This window comes from Chrysochloris asiatica, unplaced genomic scaffold (assembly GCF_000296735.1).
Source record: "Chrysochloris asiatica unplaced genomic scaffold, ChrAsi1.0 scaffold00040, whole genome shotgun sequence".
NCBI classification, from domain to species: Eukaryota; Metazoa; Chordata; class Mammalia; order Afrosoricida; family Chrysochloridae; genus Chrysochloris; species Chrysochloris asiatica.
Genome location: NW_006408558.1, coordinates 20,374,978 through 20,392,607, shown reverse-complemented (window position 1 = coordinate 20,392,607; position 17,630 = coordinate 20,374,978). Strand labels below are relative to the sequence as shown.

At 46.8% G+C, this 17,630-nt stretch overlaps 2 protein-coding genes and 1 pseudogene across 3 annotated transcripts in view; all 3 read left to right on the top strand.

The window, feature by feature from the left end:
- Nucleotides 1-1,830, top strand: part of ARL2 (ADP-ribosylation factor-like 2) — a 12,959-nt gene extending 11,129 nt beyond the window's left edge. Inside the window, exon 5 of the mRNA XM_006860954.1 lies at nucleotides 1,696-1,830. Within this exon, the coding sequence (XP_006861016.1) occupies nucleotides 1,696-1,830 (135 nt within the window). The remainder of the gene's footprint in view (nucleotides 1-1,695) is intronic.
- Nucleotides 1,831-5,279: 3,449 nt separating this feature from the next.
- Nucleotides 5,280-17,046, top strand: SNX15 (sorting nexin 15). 2 transcript variants are annotated; one of them, XM_006860952.1, is made up of 8 exons: nucleotides 5,280-5,378; nucleotides 12,041-12,076; nucleotides 12,269-12,389; nucleotides 14,258-14,373; nucleotides 14,483-14,630; nucleotides 15,342-15,485; nucleotides 16,401-16,652; nucleotides 16,940-17,046. In XM_006860952.1, the coding sequence occupies exons 1-8, from the start codon at nucleotides 5,280-5,282 to the stop codon at nucleotides 17,044-17,046; spliced, it is 1,023 nt and encodes a 340-aa protein (XP_006861014.1). The 2 variants fall into 2 exon arrangements, with proteins under 2 accessions (XP_006861014.1, XP_006861015.1); XM_006860953.1 differs by lacking the exon at nucleotides 16,401-16,652.
- On the top strand, nucleotides 6,311-6,797 carry LOC102819862 (annotated as a pseudogene).
- Nucleotides 17,047-17,630: the final 584 nt, after the last annotated feature.

Below are 17,630 nucleotides of genomic sequence, written 5' to 3'. Positions count from 1 at the left end.
TCCGCCTCTCCTTATTCCTAGTCTGTCTTAGTCTGGAAGCTCAGCTGAAACCTGCCCACCATTGGTCTTGCAAAATTCTATCATGCGATCTCCAGCATCATTTCTGTCACCAAGGCCATATTTTCCAGTTCCTGATCCTTCCTCTTTGTTTCCAACTTTCACATCCCAATCACCAGTAATTATCAATACATCTTGTTTGCATGCTTGATCAGTTTCAGACTAAAGAAGTTGTTAAGTGCCGTCAAGTCAGTTCCAACCCATAGCGACCCTGTATAGGATTTCCCAGGAGCAGCTAGTGAGCTTGAACTGCTAACCTTGAGGTTCAAACCACCTTGCAATCCAGCACATTAGCCCACTGTGCCATTCAGCACGCTATCAAAGAAGTTGATAGAATTCTTAAATTTCATCATCACTGGCTAGTGGTTGGTGTGTAAATTTGAATATCAGTGGTATTAACTGGTCTTCCTTGTAGGCATATAGATATTAACCTATCACAGAGAGCGTTGTATTTCAAGAGAGATCTTGAAACGATCTTTTTAATGATGGATGCAATGCCATTCCTCTTCAATTTGTTGTTCCTGACATGGTAAACTATGTGACTGTCTGATTGCAAATGGCCAATACCAGTCCATTTCAGCTCACTAATTAATGCCTAGGATATCAAGCTTTCTGTGTTTCATTTCATTTTTGACAACTTCCAATTTTCCTCGATTCATAATTTTGTACATTCCATGTTCTGGTTCTTAATGGATGTGTGCAGCTGTTTCTCCTCATTTTGTGTTGTGCCCCATTAGCAAAAAAAAAGCTTTATTCCATTCTCGTCATCACAATCAACTCTATTTTGAAAAGACAGCTCTTTCCCAGTTGTATATTGAGTGCCTTCCAATGTGAGGCGTTCATCTTCTGACACTATATCTGACAATATTCTGGTGCTATTCGTAATACTTTCATCTTCTAGCACTGCATCTAAAAATGGTCTGCTAATATTCATAAGGTTTTCATTGGCTTAACATCCAGAAACAGTCTGCATTTCCTCCTTGTAACCTGTCAGTCTGGAAGCTCAGCTGAAACCTGTCCACCATGGGTGACCCTGCTAGTGCTTAAAATACCAGTGGCATAACTTCTAGCATCACAGCAACATGCAGGCCACCACAGTCTGACAAACTGACAGATGAGTAGTGTCCTCCTGATGAGGTAGGAACTGGTAACATTTTATAGAGGGAGACCAGACTCAGAGGTTAGGTAACTTACCCAAGGTCGCACAGCTAGTAAGTAGACAAGTCAAACCAGACTTACCTGGCCCCAGAGTCTATATTTTTAACCATCATTCCAGGTCTTGGATTCCAGAATGACAGAATAGGGTTAGAATATTGGCTCAGTGACTTCAGGCAGATTCCTTAACCTCTCTGAGCCTTGGTTCCCTGCTCTATAAAATAGCTGATACTATCCCTGTCTCATTGGCCCTTGAGAGGAGTGGATGCGAGGACGTGTAGGGCCCAGCACGGTGCCTGAGCCATTGCTGCTCTTTGACTAAGGGGCCTTGTGGGCGTGGTTGTGTACAGGAGCCCTGTTGCCCTGGGACTGGGGATGCTGCCTTGAGCAGCGCTTTGAGGGAGACCTGATGTCCCCTGGCTGTGGAGTGGTAAGGGCCTGTGGTCACAGTGTTGCCTCACCCCGCCCCTTCTGCCCTCCCAGGCCCTGGAGCTGGACTCCATCCGCAGCCACCATTGGTGCATCCAGAGCTGCAGCGCGGTCACTGGGGAGAACCTGCTGCCAGGCATCGACTGGCTACTGGACGACATTTCCAGCCGCATCTTCACAACCGACTGAGCCGCCGGGTGCCCACCTCCCAGTTGGGGTCTTCCCTGGCCAAGCACCATCCATGGGGGAATGGGCCTCAGCCAGCCGGACTAACATAACACTCCTAACCCCCTCTGTAACCCGCCGCTGCTACCGCTGCCCACCACTGCTGCTCCAGGACCAGCCTGGGCTGCTGCCCTGGACTTCTGATCCGGCCCTCCCTCAGCTGTCACACCGAAAAAGAGCAGCTGGGCCTGGGAGGGGGCTGCCTCCGCTGCTACCGAGGCTGTGGGCCTCGTCCTCTGCTCAGCTGTGAGAATAAACCACTCCTTGCTCCCCACTTGTGCCTGAGTTATTTGTTGATCCAGCAGCTTCTTAGCGAGCCCCTGGGGGTCCACAGTCTAGTCTTAGTCCAAGGGTTAGCAGGTAGAGTATGGTCCAAAGCAGCTCCCGGAGAAACACTGGAAGGCGGAGCCTGGAAGAGCCTGGAGCCTCGCTTGTACCCCTTGCTGCCTCAGCCCAGTTTACAGAAGCAGCACATTCCTATTAGACAGTGTTGGAGGTTTATATCAGTTGGGATGTGCTCAACTCTCACAGCAAACGGTTAACAGTGGCAACAGCTCTCGAAGTGAGGCAGCTCCAAGTTGGTTCAGAAAGCAGTGCACAGACATTGCCAAGGACCCGGGTTCTTTCCTCCGCCTCTGCCGTCTCCAACGTGGCTAGCTTATCTTCAGCCACCCAGCCTTCCCTAGTAGCCTCAGTCTTCAGCTCCATGTCTTCCCCAATGTCTAGAATTGGCTGTGATTTTTCACTCCATCTCCCCCCTTGTCTCCTTAAGCCAGAATTCGAGTCACGGCCACCCTGAGCCAATTGCTCCATTCCAGTATCATGGTTGGTTTGGGTAATTCAAGATTTACTTCGAAACTGGCAGTAGGATCATGAAGTCTGGGCTCTGTTAGGGTGGAAGGAGGAAAAATGATGTTGGTGGACAACCAAGAATGACATGGCCTTAGAACATATGCAAATTCTCCTCCAGTGTATAGAATTAGAAACCCCTGCCCTGTGTTTTCTGTACAAGACGCATATCAGGGTCTGTAGGTCCCATGCCTGAGGTGAGGGAACACACCAAAGCTCTGGCATCAAACCCAGCTCTTCTGCTCATTGGGGGATGCTGTGCCTCAGTTTAATGGGCAGGTGTCTGGTATGGCAGAAGCACTGTGTAGCTGTTGGCTCTCATTATGGCCGTTGGTCAGTTCGAGGGCAAACAAGTTGTCCTAGTCCCTAGTGCTGCTGCAACACATATGTCACGAGTGGGTGCTTGTTTAAAGAACAGAATTGTATTTTCTCACAGTTCTGGAGGCTAAAAGTCAAAACTAGGGTCTCAATGCTGTTGATTTCTTGTCAGTAGCCCTGGGCACTCCTTGGTTCCTTGAGTTCCTTGGCCTGTGTGCAGTCCTTAAATAGCATCTACACATATCTATATGTGTGTCTGTCTATTCTGACCATGTAATAATATGTTGGTACTAGGTTTATGATCTAACCTAGCCTGGTATGATCTCATTAACACGTTGTAGGTGCCCCTGAGTTAGCCCTAACTCATAGCAACCATATGCACTGCTTGGTCCTACGTCATCCTCAAAATCATTATATTTGAGCACATAGTTGTAGCCACCATGCCAATTCATCTTGTTAAGGGTCTTGCATTTTTTGCTGACCCTCTACTTGACTAAGCATGATGTCCTTCTCCAGGAATTGATCTTTCCTGATAACATGCCCAAAGTGCATGAGATGAAGTCTCACTAGCTTCCCTTCCAAAGGGCATTCTGGCAATGTATGAGGTTAACATAACTATGACCTCAATGACATAGCCAAAGGAAAGCCCTATTTACAAACAGTACCTCATCCATAGGTACAGGGACCAGGTATTCAACACACAATTTGGGGGGACACAATTCAAACCAGGACAAATTCAAGCAACTGGATCCCCTGAGTCATACCAGCTGTCAGGCCTCCCTGGGGACCCTTAGCATCAATCTTGATTTAAGAAGTGACTTACACATTGTTACAGACAAATGAGAAAATATACTCATTTCCCAAAATGTGCACTGTGGCACCCACACTGTGAGTTTGGAAACAGGCCCCTCCATTGGCAGCCTTCAGCTCTCCCCTGCCTTCTGTGTGGTGGTGGCTGTGTGCCATGGAGTCGGTTCCGACTCATAGTGACCCTGTACAGGGTTTCCAAGGCTGTAAATCTTAGCGGGAGCATAATGCCTCATCTTTCTCCCGCCAACAGCTGGTAGTTTCGAACTGCTGACCTTGTAGTTTGCAGCCCGATTCGTAACCACTACCCTACCAGAGCTCCTTCTGTGTAGGGCCTTGTATTGTATCCATTGCTCCTGGAAGCCATGGGACTAATGGAGTTGGAGACCTGGAAAAGGCCAGAGGCCAAATCCATCAGGAAGGGAAAGAGCTTGGAGAAGATGGAGAGAAACAAGGAGGGACAGAAAGGATATAGAAGATGCTGGGCCAGGGAACAGAGCAAGAGGGAGAGATGGAAGACTGGGACCCCTACTCTTACCAAGATCTTAAGAGCAGGAGTCATGCCTCCTGGTATGTGTTGTGTGCAACCACCTCCTGAACACCTCCAAGGTGGCCAGCCACGTCAGGTCTCCCGAGAATCTGATTCCGGAGTCTGCTTGTTCATGTTTCAGAGGCCTTCACCTAAGTCCCCATAATAAGACCTCCTGTAACTGGAACACTTCCCTCACGCCATTGCATTTATGTCTCACAACTACCATACGGATGGTACTATCAGGGCATTTCGTGGCCAACCACACACCAAATTCCAGCCACCATCAGCAGAAAGGATTTCTTGGAAGGATAACTGGGTATTCCCAGTACCCCCATGGAGATCAGATGGCCAAGGCCAAAACTTCTCCAAGAAGAAATGGGTCCTCTTGCCAGGGCACTGTACACCCTGTACCTCACACAAGATTCAAGGGCTCTGGGGCAAGGAGACAGGCCCCTTTGGGATCCGGCAATCTATTTGAAAACACTGTGAAGCACAGATCTACTTCTGACACACAAGGGGTCTCCAGGAGTGAACCAACAAATTAGTCAGACAGATGGAAGAAGAAAGAGAATTGGGAAGCGTGTGACATCGTTTGGAGGTCGATGTTGAGGGCCTCTATTCTGATAGGACGGTCTATCACTGGGCAGACGAGCGATCAGAAACTCCCCAATCCCGACTCTCAAATTACTAGGTTTACGCTTTACCAACGACCGATAACTTTTGAGACGCTCCCTTGGCCGAGCGCCCGGGAGTTAGCCGCACAGGCACTTGGAACTAGTTCCCTGAGTCGGAGGATGAAGGGCGCAGGCCCGGGCCAGGCGGCGGCTGGCGGAGGCAGGCCCGGAGGGGAGGGGGCGGCGTGGAGAAGGAGGAGAGCAGCGGGCAGCTCCACTCCGGCTTGGCTGCCATGTCCCGCCAAGTGAAGGACGAATTTTTGCGGCACTACACGGTCTCGGACCACCGGACCCACCCCAAGGGCTACACCGAGTACAAAGTGACCGCACAGGTGAGGTGGGGCCCAGAGGATACCTTTACCCCTTTAACAAAAGGGAGGTCGTGCTGTACTTTAAAGCAAGACGAGGAAGGAATCTCCCATTTTGGAGGCGGACGAATCTTACTGTATATTTTCTCAGCCTTGAGGAGGCGGGCCAAACGAGGACGCTGTCCTTTTTAAAAGGGCGTGGACTGCAGCTCTGGACACTAGAGATGTGGGTGCCCACACCCATGTGGTGTCAGCATTACAGGATGTAAATATCTCGAAATTAGCGTAAATACTCTGGTTTAGTCTTAAAACTCAATCGTTTTCCAATCTCTTCTTGGGTGTTTTGTGCATTGGTTAGTTGTTGGTAAGTGCCGTGGAGTTGGTTCCGACTCATAGCGTCCCTATATACCTATATAGTGTTTCCGAGGAGCGGCTGGTGAGTTTGAACCTTGCAGTTCAAACCTACCTTACAGTCGAGTGTTTATCTTACAGCGCCACACTTCAGTTACTTAAAAATCCTTTGAAGAGTTTTGTGTTTTGTTTGTTTTTTTCTAAAATAATTATTTGTCAGTGTTTGAAAAACCCACAATTCAAAAAGATTTAACTGTCTTCAGCGCTCGTAGCAGGAAGTCGATGAAGGCGAAAGTTGGTATCTGAAGCAGTAATAAAAGGTTCTGCTTTGTGCTATAGGATAAACACTTGATGTAAGATGGGTTTGAACCACAAGGTCGGTGGTTCAAACTCACCAACTGCTCCTTGCAAACCCTATACAGGGTCGCTGTGAGTCGCAACAGACTTAAAGACACTTAATATAAACAACCCTATACAGGGTCGCTATGGGTCGGAATCGACTCTACGGCACTTAACAACAACAAATCACAATATGATAAGACCTTACATAAAAGCATGGAAGGTAATTTTACATAGCTGATATTTGTTCATGAAAAATAATGAACATGCCCTCTCTTCTCTGCACTTGGAGCAGTTTTCCTGCCACCGCCCCTCATCCCCTGAAAATGTTCACCCGCATCAAATTCGTCTGCGCCCCTTCCCTGGTCAGGAGCACCTCTCAGCTTCTGAACCGACCATTGTCTGCAGTGGTGCTGAAACAACCCCAGACACTGACAGATAAGCACTCCAGCCACTTGACAGCCCCACGTTCCCTGACCTCACTTACTTCTATTAGAAGTTTCCAAACCAGCACACGATTTCAAGGGACATTGACATCGCAGCCAAGTTCATCGGGGCTGGGGCTGCCACAGTTGGAGTGGCTGGCTCTGGAGCTGGGATTGGAACTGTGTTTGTGAGCCGTATCATTAGTTATGCCAGGAACCCTTCTCTGAAGCAGCAGCTCCTCTCCTACGCCATTCTGGGCTTTGCCCTCTTGGAGGCCACGGGCTCTTTTGTCTGATGGTGGCCTTTCTCATCCTCTTCGCCATGTGAAGGAGTTGTCTCCATTTCCCAAGTTCTTTTTTGTCTGCCCTACATATTCCTTTCCTTGTACCTTCCCAGGCAGCCTTGGGAAAGTAATTGGCTCAGGGTTTGACAGAGGGAAGGTAAATAAATGCTGTATAAATAAGAAAAAAATAATGAACATAACTAGAGGGCTTAGCTTGTTGTCTGAAATTTTATATGCAAAATATATTTTTCCTTTTTTTCCCTTTGCTACCACAATAAGGGAGTCCTGGTGTGGCACTGTGGGTTAATGCGCCAGACTGCAAAGCCATTTGAACTGCAAAGTCGGCAGTTCAAGCGCACCAGTTGCTCCTCGAAAACTCTATACATAGTTGCTATAGGTTGGAATCGACTTGACCGCACTTAACAACAATAAACCACAAATAGAACTGAATATCTCCAACATTTTAGATTATCTTAGAATGTTTGAAGTTGAAGTACAAATGGTCATTAAAATTTGAACTACAACTTCAAAATATTGTTCAATAGAATAATATAGATTATGTGTAAATATGTTTTTATATGTGTAGATTGCATAACAGCTTGGATAATGAAGCCAATTATTGTTGTTATGTGCCACGGAGTCGGTTCCAACTCTTAGTGACCCTGTACAGGGTTTCCAAGGCTATAAATCTTTACGGGAGCAGAAAGCCTCATCTTTCTCCCGTGGGACAGCTGGTGGTTTCAAACTACTTATGTTGTGGTTCACAGCCTGATTCGTAACCACTACACTACCAGAGCTCCTTAATGAAACCAATAGACTTAAAATAATGAAGCATCATTATTTCTATAAAAATGTTTATTTGGAATATATAAAAAATTCTTCCCCTGTTATCATAGCATTCCTAGACATCTGTCCATCTACTATTACTTCAATAGTAAAAATGTCTTATATGTCCAATTTGTTAATTGAATATACATGTTTTTATTGAAAATGTTGCTTATTAGAAATTCATAGAAAAATTTGATATGAATTAAAAATATGCATCAACTGAAGTAACCTACACAAAAGCCAACTGAAATAGCCTTTGTAAGAGCCACATGCACCATGATAGGGAGCCTCAACATCTGTTGCCTTATTTCACAAATAAAGGTTTCCATTCATAAAAAAAAAAAAGCATGGAAGGTATCCTGAAAAGAATGTGAAGTAGAAACAGTATCCCAAAGCCTCTTGAAAGAAACTGGTAACAATTCGGGCCTCCAGGGAGAGTAATAAAGTGATTGGAGTTAGGGGTTGAAGGGACAACTTTGCATTGTTTATTTTTTGTACCTTTTAGTGTTTTGAATTGTTTGTAAGTGCCATTGAGTGGGTTCCAAAGCAAAGCAACACAGGGTTTCTAAACATAAGTCATTGTGGGGGCAGAAAGCCTCATCTTTCTCCCTGAGTGGTTGGTGGACATCAACCTCCTGTTTTGTGGTTGGCAGTCCAGTGCTTATCCTCCAGAGCCACCAGGTTCCTTTGAATTGTTAAGTGTTATCATGTCAGTTCTGAATCATAGCAACCCTGTATAGGGTTTCCAAGGAGCAGCTGGTGGGTTTGAACTGCGTTTTCACTTGCATGTATTCTTCAGTATTCTTTGGGGTTTAGTATTTGTGTTGTTTTGCTTTCAAAAATTTTATTTTTGATTGAGAAAATAAATTACAAAAAATAATATGCACAAATCTGAAATGGATAGTTCAATGAATTTTACATACTAGGGGTTTCCAAAAGTTCACGGAAAAGTGAAATTATAAGATAATAGAACTTTTTGAAGCCCTCCCCCCATATGTATACATCTATGCAACAACCATCACTCATCAATCAAAATATTGACTCTGTTATCCAAGAAAGCTCCCCTGCTACTCTGCAGCCAGAAGCCCCCCTCCCACAGAGGGAACACCATCCTGTCTTCATAGATGAGTTTTGCATGTTCTGGAACCTCAGATGAATGGATAATACAGCACATACCACCTTTGTCTCTTTTTTTCACTTAATATAAAGATTTTGGGAATTCCTCCATGTTTTTGCTCATATAAATGGCTTGTTCTTATTTTATTGCTACATAGTATTCCATTGTATGAATAGTCTATAAATTCTATATTCATTCTTCTGTTATTAGCCATTTGGGTTGCTGATAAAGTGCTTTGGGTTCTTATGAATAAAGTTGTATGATCTGAGTCCTTTTCTTGGACATAACACTAATTTCTCCTTGGTATAGATACCTAGGAGTGGAATTGCTGGGTTATAGGAGAAGCCTATGTGTAGCTTTAGTAGAAACTGCTTAGCTGCTAGCTTTCTATTTCTTGTTCTCACCAACACTTGATACTGTCAGTATCTGTAACTTTAGTCATTATTAGTGGGTTTGTAGTATCTCACTGGGATATTCATTTCCATTTCTCAATGACTAAGGATATTGATAATTTCAAGAGGTAACATATTATCAAGAATTAATGGTATTGAAGGAAGAAGTCCAAGCTGCACGGATGGCATGTGTGAAAAACAAGACTCCAGGAACTGATGGACTATAAATGGAAATCTTTCAACAAACTGACTCAGCTCTGGAAGGCACTTATTCGTATATGCTAAGATGTTTGGCCAACCAATTGGAAGAGATCCATATTTGTGCGTATTCCAAAGAGAGGTAACCCTATGGAATGCAGAAATCATAGAACAATATTAATACATTAATATCACATGCAAATAAAATTTTGCTGAAGATAATTTAAAAACGACTGCAACAGTACATTGACAGAAGTGCTAGAAATTCAAGCCAGAGTCAGGAGAGGCTATGGATGAGACATGTCAGATGGATCTTGACTGAAAGCAGATTATACCAGAAAGATGTTTGCTTGTGTTTCATTGACCATGCCAAAACTTTTGACTGTGTGGATCATGACAAGCTATGGACAGCATTGTAAAAAATGGATATTCCCAAACACTTCATTGTGCTCATGAAGAACCTGTACATAATCCAAGAAGCAGTCATTCGAGCAGAATAAGGGGACCCTGAATGGCTTAAAATCAGGAAAGCTGCGTGCCACAGTTATATTCTTTCACCATACTTATTCAGTCTGTTTGCTGAGTAAATAATCTGAAAACGGGATTATATGACACAGAACAGGGCATCAGGATTGGAGGAAGACTCATTAACAACTCGCCATATGCAGATGATGCAACTTTAGTTGCTGAAAGTGAAGAAGTCTTAGATACCTGCTAAAGGTCATAGATTACAGCTTTTTGTATGGGTTGTACCTCAGGCTAGAGCAAACAAAGTCCTCACAACTAGACCAATAAATAACACGATAAATAGAGAAAAGAGTAAAGTTGTCAAAGACTTCATTTTGCTTGAATCATGCAAGCAGCAGCCAAGAAATCAAATGACAGATTGCATTAGGCAAATGTGCATCATAAGACCTCTTTAAAGTGTTTAAGAGCAAAGATATCAGTTTGAGGACTAAAGTGTACCTGATCCAAGCCATAGTATTTTCAGTCACTTCATATGCATGTGAAATTTGGACGGTGAATAAGGAAACCTGTTGTATTGATGCCTTGAATTATGATGATGTACAAGAATATTAAAAGTCCCACGGGCTGCCAGAAGAACACACAAATCTGTGTTGGAAGAAGTACAGCCAGAATGCTAATTAGAAGCCAGGATGGCGACACTTCAGCTCTCATATTTTGGACATTTGATCAGGAGGGACCAGTCCCTGGAGGACTTCATGCTTGGTAAAGTGGAAGAAAAAGGAAGACACCCCCAGTGAGATGGATTGGCACAGTGGCAGCAGCAGTGGGCTCATGCTTAACAACTGTGAGGATGGCGCAGGACCAGGCGATGTTTCGTTCTGTTGTGCATGTTGTTGTGAAATGCCATCAAGTCGATTCTAACCCATAGCAACCCTGTATAGAGTTTCCAAGGAGCAGCTGGTGAGCTTGAACCGCTGATCTTGCAGTTCAAACGGCTTTGCAGTCTGGCGCATTAACCCACAGCGCCACACCAGGACTCCTCTGTTGTGCATAGGGTTACCATATGTCGAAATTGACTCGGCAGCCCCTAACAATAACAATGGCATTGATTTTCATGATCCTATTGACCATTCACACTTCTTTTGTGGGAGTTACCTGTTGAAGTATTTTGCACAGTTTTAAAAGCTGGGTTGTTTATATTTTAAAAATTAATTTGTAGACGTTCTTTTACGAGCCCTGGTATGTCGCTGTAGGATAAGCATTGGACTGCTAACTATAAGGTTGGCAGTTCAAACCCACCAGCCATTCTTGGAAACCCTATACAGGGTTGCTATGAGTCGGAACTGACTTGAAAGCACGTAACAACACAGCCGTTCTTTATATATTATGGGGATAAGTTCTTTGTTTAGCATATTCTTCAGTGGTCTTTAAATATAGTTTCTTTCACCCAGAATGTTTTAGACAAGTCTCTATTGTGAAAGGCAGAGGCCAAGGTTTTCATTTCTTGATTTGGTGTGTGTTCTGTGCAGTTCCTATTCCCTCTCTGAACTCCATTTCCTCTTGTCTCTGGGTGTGACAATCATGTCTGCCTCACTGGCTTGTAGGGTAATGAAAGGAAGATGTTTTGGAAATTGACAAGCGCTCAAAGCAGTAGGATGTTATTTTTCAATTATTATGAATGTAACATAATGAAAACCGAGTCCTCTTTCCACGCAGATCCAAGTCTGCCCCTCCAGGGGTCACAGCCCACTGATGGTTTCCTGTGTGTCCACAGTGTTTGTGTACAGGGCATGCTCCTCTAAGGAGGTAGTCACTTCTGGAGAGAGCTTCATACTTTAGGACACGTGAGGTTCTTTAGTTTCAGAAAGAGATCCAGGGACTTGGCCCTTTGAAGGAACTGAGGCAAAAGTTCCCAGGAACTAACTGTAGATGAAATTGTCTGGAGAGGGTAAGCACTTGAGCTCAAGGTTGGTTTGAACCACAAGGTTGGCAGTTCAAACTCACTCCTTGGAAACCCTATACAGGGTCGCTCTGAGTCAGAATTGACTAGGTGGCACCTAACAGTGACAACATTTGACAAATGAGAAAACTGAGGTGCATGGTAGAAATATTACTCAAAGTGAGACTTAAGGCCTTGAAGCCAGGACACTCTGATACCAGTGATCAAAGGGCAGTGCCCTTTAGAAGGGGGCTTGGAAGTGTTGGAACTCTTTAGCTGACACAGAGGTATGGGGTGTTCAAGGCCAGTCCCTGGTCTCACCTACTACTTGTGTCTCTTCCCCAGTTCATCTCAAAAAAGGACCCGGAGGATGTCAAAGAGGTAAGGCTGCTGGGAGGAAGAGGAAGCCGGTCAAGAAGCAGCTGGTAACTCGGGAGGAGACCAGCTCTCCTTCTCCCCTGCTCGGGGGAGCAGGGGTGCTGTGTTCAGGTCCCCAGATCCTGAGGTCAGGCTGGGGGTGGGGGTGGAGGCTCCCACCCTACTAGTCCAGGTCATGACTTGTGTCCTTCTCAGGTGGTGGTCTGGAAGCGGTACAGTGACTTCCGTAAGCTACATGGAGATCTGGCCTATACCCACCGCAACCTCTTCCGCCGCCTGGAGGAGTTCCCATCTTTCCCTCGTGCACAGGTGTTTGGTGAGCATTGGAGCTGGACCCTTAAGTCAGAGGAAGAGAGGGTTGGGTAAAGGGGACCTTTGCTGGTAGGGGTTGGTTTGCTAGGGACAGAGACACATTTCAGAGAGCAATAAACATCTGGTAAATGAATGAGGGAATGGGGCCTTGGAAAGGACCCCTTTTTTCAGGTGGGAAACCAAGGCTCGGCACTGCAGAGCTCTTACTGTGTCTCAGGCACTTTAATACCCCCACTCTTATTAATCCCATTTTCAAGATGAAGGGAATTGAGCCTGTAAGTGGCAGAACCCAAATTATTACCCACAAAATGGTGATTTCTATTTGCATTGTCCAGAATGGGCATCCAAATTGAGATGTGTTATCCTTGGAAACCCTATACAGGGCCTCTATGAGTCCGAACCGACTCGATGGCACTTAACAACAAAAATTAAAAAAAAACACTTTTGCTTCTCATTAATAATTTTATATCAGTTACATGTCAAAATGATCATATTTTGGATATATACTGGGTTAAATAAAATAAATAGTAAAATCTGCAAAAGCTGGTACCGATGTAAGGCAGAAACCTGTCAGAGACGGAAAGCATAAATATTATCCAAGCACAGAGAGCCATCAAAAAGTGGTAAGACTGCATGCACCCTGTCAAAGGCAGAAAGCGTACAAGACCTGGTTTCACTGGGTTTCTGGGCCTCACAAGTTCTCTACCTATTCCAGGGTGCCATCAGAACATTTCCCCATTGCTCTTTGCTGTTAGGTGCATTGAGTTGGTTTCCAACTCATAGCAACACTGCATGTAAGAGAATGAAACACTGCGCAGTCCCGCCCCTCCTCACAATCATTGCTGTGTTGAAGCCTGTTAAGTCAGTTCATCTGTTAGGGTCTTCCCCTTTTTCGCTGACCCTCTACTTAACCAACGCACAATCCACCACGGTATGACAAACTGACAGAAAATATGTGAGTTTGCCTTGCTGTCTGGTGTCCACCTTATACAGGTTTGACTGCATTCTGTTGGACAGTGATGGGTGCTGATCGGTCACTTGGGTTTCCAGACTCACCTCAGATGTTCTGTCTTGGCCTAAGTTAGAGGATTCTGCTAGAATAGAGCAGTGATCCTGGGGGGGCTGGGTGAAGGGGGGAGCACTACTTACTGTGTGGCCTTGGACAAGTCACTGCCCCTCTCTGTGCCTTTCTTCCTTCCCATGACATCAAAGCCATCTGAAATTACTTTGTTTCCTATGAGTTTCACACCTGCCTGCCCCTCCCTGTGTGGACAGTGAGCTCTGTGAAAACAGACAGGGCCTTGCTTCTCGTTCATCCACCCTCAGAAAGTACGTAGTAGTTTCTTTATAAACAGTAAAGGAAGCATGCAGGGTCACATCCACCGTGTCGATGGCATAGTTAAGGACTGTCTTTGTCCTTCGAACCAAGAGAGGCTTTGGGAGGATTTGAGGACATGGCACAAGCTCAGATTTGCATAAATGCAAGAAAGGATTTACTGTGAATCCCAGGCAATTTGATGGCAGTGAGCTTGACCTGTTTTTAGAGTACACTTCCACATGAAGGGCAGACAGGAGGGGACTGGGTTGAAGACTTGAAGGCCATGCTGGGGGTCCAGGCAGGAGTGGGTGCTAGGGACTTGGACCCCTGCTATGGCCATGGGGGAGGATCCCCGTGGATGGACGGATGAGACCTGGCTGAGTGGAGCCCACAGGGTTTGGTGCTAAGGCAGATGGGAGGAGCAGGGTGAGGGAAGAGCCAAGGGGATTACTGGAGGATGGGGAGTGGGCAGTTGGTTTTTGGGGTCCTCAGACTGAGCCAAGAAGCACCTAAGGCTCATCACTGCATCTCCTTCCCCTCTGTCGGGGCTACAGGCCGGTTTGAAGCCTCCGTAATCGAGGAGCGGCGAAAGGGGGCTGAGGAACTGCTCCGATTCACCGTGCACATCCCAGCGCTCAACAACAGCCCCCAGCTCAAGGAGTTCTTCCGGGTATGTGGCGCACCATCTCCGCCTCCCAGGACCTGGGACTCCACACCACCCGCCTACCCACCAGGCTGCACCTGGGACTCCTCCCACTGCTGGTCTTTCTACCCTGCAGGGCGGGGAGGTGACACGGCTCTCCGAGGTGTCCAGGGACCTGCACATTCTGCCACCACCCCTGATCCCCACATTGCCCTCTGAGGAGTCCCGGATGCTCCAGCCACTTCCTGCAGAGAGGAGGGGCCTTGAGGAGCTGGAGGTGCCAGGTGCTTCAATGGTGCAGGGAGGGATCCAAGTGGAGGGACACCCCCCACCCCCACCCCCTGCCTCCTGTCAGTGACCTTGACAGAAAGCCCAGGTGTGTCTCAGCTTCACCCATGACCTGTTGAGAAACTCTGGGCTGGTCATTGCCTTCTCTAGGCTCTGTGAAATGGGCACAAACTGTCAGAGTTGCTGTTAAGAATTAGTGAAAGTGTGATTTGTGTTGTGGGTTTTTTTTACTTGTTATTGTGAATTGGGTCAAAGTTTGCACAGCAAATCTGTTTTCCATTCAACAATTCGTATACATTTTGTTTTATGTCACTGATTATAATCCCCACAATACAACGTCACATCCCACTTCCTCTTGTGTTTCCTGTTTCCATTCCGAACCCTTCTGACTGGAGTCCTGGTGTAGCACTGTAGTATAAGCACTGGAAGGTCAGTGGTTCAAACCCACCAGCCACTCCTTGGAAAACCTATACAGGTTTGCTGTGAGTCGGAACCTACTCAATGAGACTTAACAGTAGCCTTCTGAACTTGTCCTTGGGCGAAGTTGCCTTTTTGATCTCAAATGGTTGATGATTCCGAGGAGTTCAGACCTCCCTAGTGTTGCTGTTCCCCACATAGACCTGTCTATTGGCTGGCTGAAAATGGAGCCATAGGGGGTGATGTAAGGAGGAGTCAGGTGTTCATGCCCCCACTGCTTTGTTCCTCAGCGGAACCCCCACCATCCAGCCCTGCCCAGGAGGCCCTGGATCTCCTCTTTACCTGTGGGAGCACCGAGGAGGCCACCAGCAACCCTGCCCATGGTCCACTCACCGAGGCTGAGCTGGCCCTCTTCGACCCCTTCTCCAAGGAAGGTAACAATCTGGGACAGCAGGAGCCTAGCTGAGGCAGAAGGCCTGTAGGGGGGCCTGCGTGTCTGTGTACATTAGTGAGAAGGGTACCCTGCAGGCACCAGCAACCTTGCTGAGGGTTAGAACCAGGTGGTTCTACCCCAGGTGCCTCCAGAATGAGAGGAGGGGCCTGAAGGAGCTGGAGGTACCAGGTGCATCAGGCGTGTGGGGGCTGGAGTATGGGCAGGGGTGGCCCTCTGGATTTGGGGAGTGTGTCTTCACTCTGCTTCTTACTACCTCTCACCCATTGTCTTCTCATCTCGGACCTCAGCTGAAAGCCTAAAAAAAAAAGCCCGCTCTTAACCCAATTTCCCACGATTTCAAGGTTTGGAGCACTTCTACACTCGCAATGCCATAGAGAGTCCGGCATCCCATGGCTAAACTTCATGGAGAAAATTCTGAAACAGAAGGGAGTAGGCCCAGTGATGGAGACTATGCAAAATAATGTTCATGTGTCCCTAAAGAAAGACTTAAGGAAGGAAAAGCTGCCTTTATGAAAGCACAGGAACCCCATCAATCAAATCGATCATTGCTAGTTTGCTATACAAGGAGCTTGGGTGGCGATCAGCTAAGAACTGAAAGGTTGACCTCAGTGGCTCTGAGGAAGAAAAGACCTGGCGGAGCTCCTTCCTCAAAGATTACAGCCAAGGAAACCATTTGGAGCAGTTCTGCACATGGCTTTCTCTGAATCGGGCTAGCTCGGTGGCAGTGAACAACAGTTCACTATACACCGGTAGCTTTTGGATCCCCAGGCACCGCCCTCTCTATTGCCTTAGCAGACTCCAGGTTGTTGGTTGGTAAGAGGAGTCTGGAGGTGGGCAGCAGGCCTTGGGGAGAGGATAGACCAGCTTGACCTAAGTCCTCCGTGTCTGGTTACAGAAGAAGCAGGCCCCAGCCCCCGCCACTTAAGTGAGCTGTCAGTGATGGAAGGAGAACCTGGAAGGCTGGACCAGGACCCCTGGGAGCCAGGAGGGCAGGACAAGGATGAGGAAGGAAGTCCCACCCCTGCCTACCTGAGCCAGGCCACGACACTTATCACCCAGGCTCTGCGGGATGAGAAGGCAGGTGCCTACCCTGCAGCTCTGCAGGGCTACCGAGATGGCGTGCATATCCTGCTCCAGGGGGTCCCCGGTGAGTGGCTATTGTGGGAAGGGGTCATCTGGGGTTCTAGGTGGTGCATTAAGGAAGGGACTCAGGAATCAGGAGCCCCTGCTCCTCACTGACCAACTGGGTGGCTTGGGGCAGTCTCTTTCCTCATGTGGCCTCAGTTTTCTCATGTGTGAAATGGGAGAATAGATACCAACTCCCAGGGAAGGGGAAGAGGCACACGATGATAGTCTGTGAAGCGTGAAGCTTCAGATCAGGAGTTGTAAAGGGCTGCACCCAGGTACCTAGGCTGAGACATTCTCTTTCCACAGGTGACCCATCCCCTGCTCGCCAGGAAGGTGTAAAGAAAAAGGCAGCTGAATACCTGAAGCGAGCAGAAGAGATCTTAAGACTGCACCTGTCCCAGCTCCCACCTTGATAAGGAGTGGACCCTTCCCAGGATTCCAGCTTCAGCACTGCCAACCATCTTCTCCTCTTCTCCCGGGACCAGGCCCTACCCCCTGGTCCTGTAATTCCCAGGGCCATTTCTGTCTGTAACTGGTCCAAGAATGAGAAAGATAATCCATGCTCAGCTCTCTGACTGTATCTGCCACTTTGAAATCAGGGATTCACACGTCTGGTCCCACCTGTTCCTATCTCATATGTGACAAGCAGCTCTAGGAGGTGAACTGCGAGTTTACAGGTTAGGCATCTGGATCCAGTGTCTGCAAACCACAGCTTGAGGCCAGACCCCACCATCACCTTATTTATTTGTTGATTTTGTAAGACTCATGAGCTAAGAAAGTTTTCTCTATTTTTTTTTAATGGTTGAAAAAAACTCAAAAGACTAATATTTCATGACAGGTAGAAATGACATGAAATCTAAGTGTGTATGTTGTTGTTGTGAAGTGCCATTGGGTCGGTTCTGACTCGTAGTGACCCTGTATAGAGTATCGGAGTGGTGGGTTTGAACCACTGATCTTGTTGTTCAACCTGACCTTGCAGCCCAGTGCTTACCCTACA